This window comes from Acartia tonsa, chromosome 10 (genome assembly GCF_053477335.1).
Source record: "Acartia tonsa isolate MP-2025a chromosome 10, ASM5347733v1, whole genome shotgun sequence".
NCBI classification, from domain to species: domain Eukaryota; kingdom Metazoa; phylum Arthropoda; class Copepoda; order Calanoida; family Acartiidae; genus Acartia; species Acartia tonsa.
The window spans coordinates 21,292,761-21,306,840 of NC_137269.1; the positions used below are offsets into that span (position 1 = coordinate 21,292,761).

At 30.1% G+C, this 14,080-nt stretch overlaps 1 protein-coding gene across 1 annotated transcript in view; it reads left to right on the forward strand.

The window, feature by feature from the left end:
* The first annotated feature begins 1,194 nt into the window (after positions 1-1,194).
* LOC145329629 (uncharacterized) overlaps positions 1,195-14,080 on the forward strand; it is a 31,980-nt gene continuing 19,094 nt past the window's right edge. The window contains exons 1-3 of the mRNA XM_080173946.1: positions 1,195-1,273; positions 1,892-1,944; positions 5,664-5,725. Coding sequence (XP_080030072.1) covers positions 1,207-1,273; positions 1,892-1,944; positions 5,664-5,725 — 182 coding nt within the window. The 5' untranslated portion in view covers positions 1,195-1,206. The remainder of the gene's footprint in view (positions 1,274-1,891; positions 1,945-5,663; positions 5,726-14,080) is intronic.

Here is a 14,080-nt window from a genome sequence, read left to right on the forward strand (position 1 = left end):
AAATTTTAGTGAGGCAAAATTATCCCCTCTAAATTTTTAGTTTGCCTCACTGATTTTAGTGGGGCAAAAGTTTTTTAAGAATTCACCTCTGAACTGAAATTTACCCAAATTTTTTTTTCCAACTAATAAGAAAAAGACAAACAGACAATTGTAAATAAAAATAATCTCATTTACCCAACTGATGCATAATGAAATTACTGAATACTTAATATAGTTATGAGATGATAAGAATACAAATATATGTAAAGAAAGAAACTAATGACACATAAAAGAGAATTAATAAGGAAAATCATACTTCTTGCATATGTAAAGATATGAATATATAAACAGGGTGTTCCGAAAAAATGTATAACAGGTGTTTTTAAATACATCTTAAAATAAAGGTGCATTTGGAGCTCAAAGAATTCAAAAAGTGCACGTGTTGCTTTATTCTTGTATATAGAACACCAAATGAAAATATATGGTACTTTCGCACAAAGTACCTTGTTGAGCAAAGATAAACCCCTTCCTCCTTATTTTTAGAAATGATTTAAAATAAGAAGGGCGTTGGAAAAACATCTCTAATTGCTATACAAAAATAGAAAGTTTTGGAAATATAACCTGGAAAATAGGACCTAGAAAAAATTTACCACCTCAAAAAAAAAATAATATTGCTCTTTCTTTTAAATATCAAAATTATAATTGGAGGGCCGACTCTATCCCCTTTCTTTATGTGACCCTAGAGGAATAAGGAGTGTAGTCGGTAGTTAGAAATAATGGAAATAATGTTTTTCTGTTTGTTTAAAAGAGAGGATAACTATATTTATTATTCATTCTATAAAATCTATAATAACTTATTTGCTAGATCATAAATCAAATACATTTTACAATATTTATTATCTATAAATATGTTGAGATATGTTGTTAGCATGAATGATTCACTTCTTATTATTGTTCACTGTGTGCTTCTTTCTTTGAGTGGTGGTGGGTTACGGTAACACCCCCCTCTCCTCATAATTTTCTTGGTTTTGAAAAATAAAATAAAAAAATAATAAATTGGGTGGGGGGGGGGGGGCGTATGTTTGAGTGTTTTTTCAGGGGATAGCTAACACTCTCCTAGAAAATAGCTCTAAACCAATCCAGTAGAGCCTAATAGACATCGTTCTACTTTGTAATACAGCTAAAATTTTAAATTTAACTTGTAATTTTTACAGAAATGATTGTACAATGTTGAACCAAGATCAGAATGGAAACACTGAAACTGTAGACAATCAGACTATCTACAGAACTCAAGGTAGATAGATAGATAGATAGATAGATAGATAGATAGATCTATAAGATTATTTACATTTCATGTGCAGAAAAAAAGATAAGAAATATTTTATTTAAATAGATAGGTAGATAGATAGATAGATAGATAGATAGATAGATAGATAGATAGATAGATAGATAGATAGATAGATAGATAGATAGATAGATAGATAGATAGATAGATAGATAGATAGATAGATAGATAGATAGATAGATAGATAGATAGATAGATAGATAGATAGATAGATAGATAGATAGATAGATAGATAGATAGATAGATAGATAGATAGATAGATAGATAGATAGATAGATAGATAGATAGATAGATAGATAGATAGATAGATAGATAGATAGATAGATAGATAGATAGATAGATAGATAGATAGATAGATAGATAGATAGATAGATAGATAGATAGATAGATAGATAGATAGATAGATAGATAGATAGATAGATAGATAGATAGATAGATAGATAGATAGATAGATAGATAGATAGATAGATAGATAGATAGATAGATAGATAGATAGATAGATAGATAAATAGATAGATAGATAGATGTAATTGTACAATTAATTGAATTAATGAAAATAATTTGCAGGTGGGGTCAGATCCAAGTGTAGAAAATGCCAAGAATCATCAAATAGATTAAAGGTGATACAATTTTTAAAAGCAAAGCTTTTCTACATTTAGGATATGTTCATCCGTCTGTAACAGATGGCTCATGTTTGTTACTTTATACATCTTATATATATCACGTTTTAAATCTTGGAATAATGTAACAGTGAACAATTTAGAAAGCGTATCAACTCAATAATAATTACCAAAAAGTGTTCATGTTCATTTTAAATATGACATGTTTTTTTACTTTTTGAATACATTTTATTACATGATAATGAAATGAGCGAAGCATATCTATAATAAAGTCTGAAATGTAATTATGTCAAAGAAGATAAAATTATGTCCATTTCAAGCATCCTCTATTGCAGAAAATGTCAGATAGATAATTTTCGTTAGTTTTAAATAATGTTAAATATAAAATGCGTTGTTACCCCATATTTATTTTAGTATATTTTATCACTGCTGTTTTATTTTAAAATTCGAGCAAAATAAACATTGTAATTTTTTCAGTGTTTGCATTTAACTAATTTGTTATTACATTGCACTGCACATACAATTTTAAAATTAGTCAAAATTTGTCATTTTTTATATGCATTTAATTGTTTTAATTTGTCACTTTAATTATCAGTAACGCCTGCCATTTATATAAAAGAAATTTTTGTATCAGTTTATTTCAACCTTGCATTAATTTTGTATTAGGATATTTTTCTCAAAGAGTTGTTGACCATTTATAGGAAAATCGTCACCCCCAAACAAAAAAGAAAAAGAAAACTACATTTATAAGCAGAAAAGTACAAAAAATGAGTTTAATAACAAGGATGACAACATCCATAAGTAGCGAAGCACAAAAAATCGTCGATGGGAATACGTACAGGTAGATTTAAAAGGTTTTTACTAAAATCAAGAATAGATTTATTGGATAAAATAAACATGAAACCTTGTTTTATTTTGCATGATGACGATGGTCAAAGTAAATTATATTAAAGATGCTCATAACAATAGGAAAAATTATTTTGATACAGATATCCCATAAAAGTTTGAAAATTGCATTAAAATAAACAAAGATATGGGGAAATATGTAAAACATATAAAAATAGCCAAAAACCTGATAAAAGACAGTCTGGCCGTCATGGTTGTTTTATTAAAACGACTAAAAATTTAATTTTTAAATCCTTAACTTAAAAAATTTGGAAAATCGGACCATATACACTAAAGATATGGAAAAAAGTGTTAAATATATAAAAATAGCCTAAAACCTGCTAAAAAGGCAGTCTGGCCGTCATGGTTATTTTGTTTAAAAGACGGGAAATTTAATTTTGATATCTATAACTGAAAAATTTTGAAAATCGGACTATAAACACTGAAGATATGGAGAAAAATGTTAAATATATATAAAAAAAACAGCCTAAAACCTGCTAAAAAGGCAGTCTGGCCGTCATGGTTGTTTTCTTTAAAAGACGGGAAATTTAATTTTGATATCTATAACTGAAAAATTTTTGAAAATCGGACCATAAACACTGAAGATATGGAGAAAAATGTGAAAAATATAAAAATAGCCCAAAACCTGCTGAAAAGGCAGTCTGGCCTTCATGGTTGTTTCTTTAAACGGGAAATTTAATTTTGATATCTGTAACTGAAAAAATTTTGAAAATCGGTCCATAAACACTGAAGATATGGAGAAAAATGTGAAAAATATAAAAATAGCCTAAAATCTGCTAAAAAGCGGTCTGACCGCCAATGATGTTTTATGGTCAATTGTGCTCCTTAATGATGGGAATGTTGTCAAAAAATTTCAGCATTCTATCTTTTATAGGAGCTGAGTAAATCCCATTTCCCCCATAGCGTTACGGACTGACTGACTGACTGACGGACGGACAAAGTGAATTATAGAGTAGCTTCGCTACTAAAAAGTGGTCGTTGCTGAAAGAATATCAACATGCTGTTGTTGACATGTTAGTTGTTTATCGCATCGTATTATATACAGCTTTCTGTGGATATTAAAATGAAAAAAAAAATACTAGATTAAAACCCGTTTAGTTGGCCCCGAGGGGCCGAAATTCCTGTATTAATTTTTGATATTCGTGGTTTTAATCTTACGATTGCACATTTTTATATTCGTAGAAAACTGGATATAATACGATGCTATACATAATTTTTCAGTATGACTGAAAACCGGTTCTAATCCACAGGATATTCATCGGTTTCAAAGCTATACTGGAAACAATTTTACAATAATTACACCGCATATGCTAAGATAATTTAAAGAATAACAATAATTAAAATAAAAATCAAATGCTTCAATCTTTTCCTTGTGCTTTAGAAAAAGTATTATAGAATAAAATGTTTATAAATTGCTGCCAATTCTTACACATATAAGTTAAACAATCAGGATGTCCAAAAATTTTGCTTTTTTAGACATTAGTACAACGAAGCTTGAAATAAAACTATTTTGATAGAAAAAAAATATTATTACGTCTTTCATTCCGCCTATATATGCTCCAGTTTCATGCATATTTTTTAATGGAATAGAAATATAAACATAGCATCTTTATTTTTACGTACCAATAGGTTATTATGCCCTAAAAGAATATTACATTAAGGCAATTCTAAACAGATTTTAAATAAGTTTTTTAACCCATTTTAATTTAATCCTCAATAAAAACGCTTTTGTTGTTTGTCTATTTCTAAGCTTCGCTTTATATGATGTTTTACTTGTTTTTGTTCACCCTTTACATTGTACTTGTGAAACCATTAGCAATAAAAGTTTATGTCTTGGCAAACTATTTTAGTCTTAGTACAAATAAATTCTTTTTTATACTTTTATCTACCTATTTATCTTTTTCTAGTATTTTTTTCCTGAAAATCTTAAATTTAATTATCCTATATTTGAAATTTAAAGGGGTTGATCTACCCTTCCCTGAAAACCATCCAATGTCATAAAATATGCTCCTGACGGTTCGCCATTAGAAAACGCATGACATAATAAAAGATATTTTACCGCTTCTATATGTATAAGGACTACTCACCTAGAGGCCTCTAGGGTGGAGCAATAAAGCAAGTCTACCCTCCACTTTATATCTTTTTTTTAATAAGAAAAAGTAAAATTTTTGGGGTGAGAAGTTTTATTCAACAGCGATTACCGTCCTCCGATATAGTTATAAATCTTTCCTGGTAATATAAGAAGCTTCACTATAAAGAAGAATCATTTCGTTTCAGCAGTTAATAATATAATAAGCTACAGACATCATGTTACTTTTATAAAAAAAAAACTAGCGGCTACGCCCTCTAGAAGCCTATAGGGTCTAGGGGCATTTAAGGTGGATGTACCCTCCCCTAAAATAGTTAAAAACTTTCCCTGGACCTATATGATGCTTCAATGTAAAGGAGAACCATATCGGTTCAGCCGTTAGCGAGATCCTTCGCTACAGACAAAAAAGCTTACTACTTTATATATATGTAATAACTGCGCCCTTAGAGGCTTCTAGTGGCACTTTAAATGTTTTTTTTTTATTTCAAACGATATCATGTTAACAGATTTTGTCAGATTATTTCTATGAGAAGCTACCCTGTTAAGGAGAACCCGATCGGTTCAGCGGTTGGCGAGACCCTTTGTTACAAACAGACAGACAGACAGACATTGTTCTACTTTATATTATAGATAGGATAAGGATAAAAATATACACTGAATTAATTAACCGTGTTTAATGTAAATACTAACTTTCTAATGGGCAATTAATATTTCTTGTTTGAAGGTGAAGAGTGTCCCAAATTTTGGAGATCTTGGAGTGGAGTGTACTGTCTGTGGGTATTTCAGGTACAACCAGGGATATCAAGAGATAAGACAATTGCCGACAAATTGATTGAAAATTAGTGGTTGAAACGTTTGAACACTCAACTTAATGAATCAACCAATAGAAAATTTACAAAATTGTTAAGCCAACGAATAAGGAAACGTTTTTTTTTATAAAACTTTGGTGACTAGTGTAATGGTGTAATTTTTCTATGGGCGATTTCTCTTGGGAGGGTGGTGGTCGCCTAAAATAGTTATAAACCTTCCCGGGACCTATAAGAAGCTACCCTGTCAAGGAGGACCCGATCGGTTTAGCAGTTAGTGATATACTTTGGTACAAACATACACACAAACACACAGACACTGAGCATCGTTTTTTTTATGTCTTTCTGTTTGTCTGTTATTCTTCTTATTCTTTAAAATTTGTTTTGCTGAATTCTTACTTTTACATTTAAAAGCTTCGCTACTTATGGGTGTTGTCATCATTGTTTATCAATGCATCTACCTATATTTTCATTGCGTAGACTATATTGTATATTTATATTTTTGTACAAAAATCTAGTATTTTCCTGTATTTATTCTTCAACACAAAGCTATAATTATTAATTATGTTCTTTTAAACAATATATAATCGTTTTACGATCAAATACTAAAAGAAATAATATATATCCAAAAGAATGCAGCAATGACATTAAAGCTAATAAAAGTTCAAGTCTAATGATTAGTTAGGGTAAGTTTCATTCTTTTTAGCTAGGTTGGAGAGTAGCTGCGTTCCAAATATTGTAGCCAAGCATAACAAAATCATAATTTCCATTAAGTCCAAATATTGCTTGAAAGTATCAATACATGCTTGTTTGAGCCCTTCTGAAGAAAAGCTTCGCTTTAAAAAAACTCATGAAAAAATGTACACAAATTGATATAGAGACATATGAAGAACCAAAAATGCATAATAAATACAAATAATGAAATTTATTATTATAATGGATTTATTATTTATTGGATCTTACACCAGAATATCAAATAGAATCATGTACTTAAATAAAGTAAAACTTGTAGTGGGATAAAATAACGTTCTTTCCCATCCCCTGTATTACCCCATCCCCTCCCCTCCTACTGGAAGAACAAACTGACCAATAATTGACAGGTGAAATAGCAAACTAATTTGATGATAATTTTTCCTGTATCATTATATCCACGTATATTCTATATCCATTATTATTATGTATAATATTATCAATATGAGTATCAGCAATAATAGAACTATTATTGTCTATTTATTTACAGGAGTCATAGATAGTTTTCTAGGGAAATATTAATATTTACGTTATACCAAAATGGACAATATTTTCTATTAAAAGTTACAAATTTTTAATTGGTTTGAAATGCTTAAACCGAAACCATTATTGGCCATATATGTAATGTATGACAGACAAACTTAGTAACGTACGGACGTCTGACGAAAATATTCTTATTTTGGAGTACTCGCGCTACTAAAAATTAGGATTTTGTATATTTTGAAATGAAAAATCGACAAATACTTATAAAAAAGTAACAGGATCTGTATCTGTTTGAACTAAGGGATTTCACTAACCACTGAACCGATACGGTTCTCCTTTGGAATTAAGCATCTCAAAGGTCCTGGAAAGATTTATACCTATTTCTGGGGAAGGTACCACCACACTCCCAGGAAAAATCGCTTTAGAAGCCAGTATTAGATAAAGTTCAATATACAACAGACGACTTTTGAAAAGCAAGAAAAGTAGAATTATTTTCTTATGATCTATCTCTAAATTTCTGACCATTTCCCTCTTTTCATTGTGTAAAGAATAGCCGACAGGATGACGGGTAAATAAAATCTGAAATATAAATGACGCAAGTGAGTACAAAAAATATACGCATATTTTGGTCAATTTTGGTGTTTTTTTAAAAAATGCTAAATATTAAAACAATTTTTAAGTATAACTTTTATCTTATTAGGATAACAATTAAAAAAGAAAAATAGTTTTACTATATGCAATTCGTGTTCAAACACCTAATTGAAAAAAATAATGCAAGATATAGCTTTTATTTTAAGATAGACGAGGGGCAACGCCCCCTAGAAGCCTTTAGGTATTATTAAAGTGGGAGGGGGATAAGTCAACCGCCTTTCTACTTTTTAATTTGAGTTTTAATAAAAAATATTATAAAAAAATTTTAGGTAGGGGATTTGAAATTGGCGCATTTGTATAAACACCAGTTAATGCACAAAAATAAGGGGGGGGGGGGGGAACAAAACAAGTTTTAAAAAATCCGAGATTTCGAACTACTGTCATCGCCGACAGAACTAAACAGGGAGGAAAGGAACATTGGGCTGAAAATTATACTGGTTCCCAAAGTTTTCTCATTCTTGTTAAATTTGATTAGATTGACGAATCTCGCAATGTCAAAACTTTTCTACCTATAGTTTAAATCTAAATAAGAGGAAATTTTGTTTAACATAATTAGGGTGTACTGTAACTGTATAATGCTTTATCTTTTTGAGCCTTTACCTTACGTTTTATGAAATGTAGGAAATAAAAAAGAATTTTTAAAGAAAAAATGATAAGAACAACCAAGATAAATAAGGAAGTAATTACCTTATACCTTATTAGATTTTAGACTTTTCTTATATCTTTTTTTTTTATTTGCCAAAAATAAGGGAAATCTAGTCAAGTTTACAAAACTACAAAATGAGTATGAATTAAATAATATTTATTAAAAGCAAAAGTTACTGTTGTAAAATTAGAAGTAGTAAATTAAAAATTAATTAGCAATTAACCAAATTTATGAAGCTTTACTTTATTCTTTAATACTGGCTTCGCTCCTAGCCTCTAAGGGGCATCGTTCTAATAGGTAATGGGAGTTACCCCTCCCAAATTGAAAGAAATTTTTTTGGGGGGTATTAGTCGACAACCCCCCTTTTTAAATTTCAGTTTTAAAAAAAATAACTTTTTTTGGGGGAGTATTTTCCTTTTTTTGGGGGGTTGGGGGTGTCACACCCCCAAGAAAATAGATTAAAACCATCACAGGACCAGTAGGTATATTCCCTGAAGAGTAGAGCCCAATTAATTTAGTGGTTACTGAGATCTTAAGCTTCAGACAGACAGACAGACATCGTTCTACTTTGTATTATAGATAGGAATCAAAATTAAATTTATTTTAATATATTTTATAATAATATTTAAATCTTCTTTATAAATCTATTTATTAATCTGAATAGTACAAACAGTATATTTATAATCAAAACTATGAACCTATTCCTTAAAAATTCGTGTGATATATGCACAGAAAAACTGGTAGTAACTAGAAACTTAAACTACCACCAAGAACCAAATATGGTATTCAAGTAAAGTAGCTAAAGTTTAGGTAAATATTTTATGAACATTTGCTTTTATTTTGGTCTCCAACAAACTACAAAGATATTCAAATTTTGTTTAGTTTTCTTTTTGAGAAGAAATTTAAACATAATCTTTAAATATAACAATAATAAATAAAAAATATTATTAATTTTGTACTATTTTATAATTATTTAAAGGTTTTCATGCTTTGACATTTTTAATTAGGGGGTTGATTCATGGTCCGATGTTATACAGTTCATGTTTTGTACATTTGAATTTTTCTCGAGTTTTACAAATACAGGGTGTATTAACTTGTAGATTTTTTTCTGTTAACTTTGTTGATTTTTCATCACTATTCCATAAAATGGTCAGTAGTAGGCTGCCAAATCCTTTTTATTTTACTAAGATAGCTCAAATATTAAGGTTTAATAAACAGTTTCCGACGGACACCCTGTATTTTTGAAAAAATGTACTAAACAAATGACGATTCAACAGTATTTTATTGGCTGTATTGTATTAAAAACTTAGGTAAATTGTTCAGGGTTTCTGTTAATACACTTTATGAACGTTTGGTGTCTTGTTTAAGTTATAGTACAAAGTTTTTCAAGCTTTTCTTCTGCTTGAACTGAACACTGACAATATTGTAACCTTCAAACAATTTTGCCGGGTCTCAATTTTCACAGGGAAATAGAGAAAGGGGGTCAATCTTTTAGTTTAATTTTAAGTTACTGAAAATCATCGAAATTTAATCGTTTAACCATGTTATTAAATCAGAATAAAAATATTTAAAAAAATATTAATGGTTTTACATTTTTAATAGGGTTGGTTTTCAGTACCCAAAATGACCTAACCTAACATTACCAAAATTAACAAACAAAGAAAAACTGCTCACCCTTATTTTCAATTTATTTTAAAATATGGGGGAGGGGGGTTTTCCGTGCTCACCATGTTACTATGTGTGAAAGTGTGGAATCATTTATTGCGTAACACTTACCATTACAATTCTAGACGTTAGTTGCATACATGCTTCAAATTGAATGTAACAAGAAACAACTATCAACAAATTGCGTAATATACAGACAAGCACTCATTACTGCATGGAATATTTGCGTTTTAGTGTGGTGCTCACTGTATTTCGGTACAGCTGCTATGTCAGATGCGTGACATTAATAGTCAAAATAGGGGGAATGTCTTGGCCAAAAACAGGCATAACTCATTGCCATACCAAGTTAGAGCTTTCAGTCAAAGGTCGTGCAACCAAGGAGTTGGTTGAATGTCTGGTGCTTTCATACCTAATGCCCTGGGCAATTCACAAGCAGAGTATGTTCAAGGTAGCGTGTACTTGTACCTGAAGCGTCACCTAGCCCTTTTGTGTGACGGACAAAATTGATTATAGACAATCTTTGCGCTACGAAACAAAACAACTAAGAGCAGAAAAAAAAGTCAAACAGTGATCTGACTGATAAATCAATTATTATGAGATATGGTATGGAGAATCTGCATAATTACCTCTATCTTTCATAAAAGCTGAGAAAATCTCAATATTTTTATAACGTTGTTATAAAGACGGAAGGACAGACCCTACTAGTTATAGTGGTTGCTATGGTAATTGTTGAAAGTACATAATATTAATTGTAATTCTGATAAAGAAGGTTAACAACATTTGTACAGTAACAAGTACATAATACAGTCATAACACACAAATTTTAAAAGAAAATTATAAACGGAAAATAAACAAAAATTCAAATATTGATAAAAAATAATAATATTAAGGTTTTTCGAATATACATTACTCAACATAAACCTATTGCATCCAAATATAATTTAAGGTGTTTAAGCTCAATATTTTGCCTAAAACAACAAAAATATTTAGAATATAGAAAATGATTTACACACAGATATACAGACAGAGTTAAAGATTCTAAGCTTTTGAATACACGATTTGCGTGTCAGAGATAACAATAAGTTTATACTTTTACCCTGTAAAAATGGTAAAAAAATAGTTTATTCATAATCCTTATTATCCATGCAATAACTTAATGGTTTTATATTTATAAAAGGTATACAGTATCAAAAAATGCTTTATGTGAAAAATGCTGTGCAAGAAAAATTATGATAAGTGTTCCATTTTGTATAAAAAAAACCTAAAAAATTCAATATTAACCCATTAGTGCCGAACCGGGCACTAAAACCCGGTTCCGAAAAATGGAAAAAAAACCGGTTTCCGGCTTCATAATTGCATCATTCTCAGAATGAATCCCCCCTCTACTACCCTGACTTTCATTTCCCCCTGGAGCAGGCAGTTTAGCTTACTACCGTTTGCTGGTATAGCTCAACAAAATTTGAAAATCATGAAAATTCAAATACCCCTTCTAACTTTTTTGTTTTTATAGTAAAGTCACTGATTTTTTTTGTGAAATCTAATGTTTATTGACAAGTACATCTATTTGTGAATTCGTTTTATTCAAATTATAATTTTTTATATGATTTTTTTATCGTTTTTTTACGCCCTATTATGACCCGGTTCGGCTTGGCCATAAATACCCGAAAATTTTAAAACCCGGCTCGGTTTCGGTTTTTATTACCCGGTTTTAACTTTTCAACCAATAAAAATAACAGTTTACGTCATTAGTAAGGGTTTGAGCCACCCTAATAACCCTAGTAATCTCTATAGGTGTCACCCAATAGTTTTATGCTCGTTTTCTGATATGTAACACCCAAATTTTATATGTTCTTTTTTTGTAGTGTGTGTCTTTTAAAACTTCGAGCAACGGGTTTTTTTACCCGAAACGGCGGCACCTATAGCCGAAACACTAAATTTGAAATAAATCGCTTCGTATTATACTTGTAGCTCTATAGATTACATGAGGTTGTGTAGTTTTCAATTACGGATCGTATCAAAGTTCTAAAAAGTGTTCATCTAACTTTTGGCGTTCAAAAATTACATTTTTCGATTTTTGGTCAAAATAACCGGGTTTATACAGGTCAACCGGGTTTTAAAACTGGGGGAAAGCACCAAAAACGGGTGTTAATGCCTGGTTGGTATTTATGGCCAAGCCGAACCGGGTTTTTTTGCAACTTTCCTGTGCACGCCACTAGAGCAAAACAAAAAAATACGAATTCCGTTTTGACCATTATAAAGCTTCCCTAAAACTTACAGCTCGATCGGCCCATAAAAGTGGCGCTCGGCACTAATGGGTTAATTTAGAAAAAGGTCTAAGAAAAGTACTTTAATGAGTTTTAAGGTGAAATGCTTTTTAGCTTCCCACAAAAGCATTTTTGAGAAACTGCAATTTGTCCTTTTTTCACATTTCTTAATTAGGATGCATTTGCAGTAACAGAATATGTTTGATCATCTTTTTAGAATGGCAGAAATATTTTACTAGAAATAAATCTACTTAAAAAATACAAAAGAATAGACGAAAAAGTCATCACACACACTTTTTGAAATTTGTATGCTCTAAAATGCGTCGTTGTTTTAAGAGATATTACAAAACACATTTTCTAACTTTAATATATTTTTTTTACAGAGAACAAGGACCTATAATTTTTTTTCTGTATTCCTTCTGGTTGTGTCAGAAAATCGGAAAACGCAGTTTATTCTGAATCACCCTGTATATTTATTTTATCTACATACTTAAGTATCATGATGTTATAATGTCTGAATGTTTGTCTCTATCAAAGGTTCTCGTAAAAGTTTATGTTTAATGGACCAACCAAATTTGTATAGATTTAGACACAACAAAGTAGTCAAATATAATTTTATAGAATTTGTATCAGTTTGACATTTACAAAGCGTTTGATATTAAGAGTCATATTTCTGAGAAATATTTCAGTAATACGTAGCGGTGTGCACATGGTTTTGTCAGAGGGTGTAAAACCTTGAGGACTCCGCATTAGCTTCTGGATAAGATAGGAGTAAAATCATTTATGAGAGGTGAAAATTTTAAAAGAACTTCGTGCACCCGTATCGTTTCCCGGAAAATAATCCATCCTTTACGTGAAATACCTTTCATATTTTAAAGTATTTTTTTTTGTAAAATATAAATATGGGCCAGACATTTAAAATTACATACAGTATTTTGTTTTGACATAATATTTAAATTCAGATATGCACGGATTTTTTTTTTACATTCAACCAGACAAATACAAATTTAGATTTATTGTAAAAATATGAACTATTCTTTGTGCTTAATTAATTACATAAATGGATAAGATATAGAATAAATATATTATGACAAGGGGAAAACTGTTGTCAATTTAGATTGCTTACATGGACATCACTTATTGGCTAGTTTGTTCATCCAGTAGGAGTGGAGGGGATGGGGGATTGTTATTTTAGCCAGCTAAAAGTTTCACTTTATTAGAGTGGATGATAATCTGGTATAAGATCCAATTGTAAATAAATCGTTTTTTACATGCCTTAATCAACAAAAAGTATACCACTTTCCACGGTCCCTCGAGCCTAATATAACTGGTCTTAATATAATTAGTTTTATTTTGATATTTGTGGAAAATTAATTGTAATAAGATGATTTTTTATTATGGCTAAGAACCGGTTCTAACCTAGCGTATTTCAATCGGTTTCGAAGCCATGCTGGAAAATTAATTTATACTTTATGTTTGGCTTGTAGATGAACTATTATGCTACACTTTTATGAATTCAATACATCGGACAAAAATGTGTAAGTCAGCACAGTTGTAAAAGAATTGTTGAATAAAAGTTTATTATTTTTCTTTATGTAAAAACTGCTGAACATCGTCAACAAAAACTGAAAACATTGATTTCATGAAATTGAACCACTCATAACTAACCCCCCCCCCCCCATAGCAAATAAACTATTTTTAGCCCATTTTTGAACACCTTTATAATCATACTGCAAAAATAAAAATAATTACCCACATAAAAGTTTATCTATCTTTTTTCAGTAAACACTTTTTAAGAAATTCTTTTGTGTCTAATATTTTTTTTTATTTTTTCGTCATAAACTGCATTATAACTGAAGACATTAAAAATGGTCCC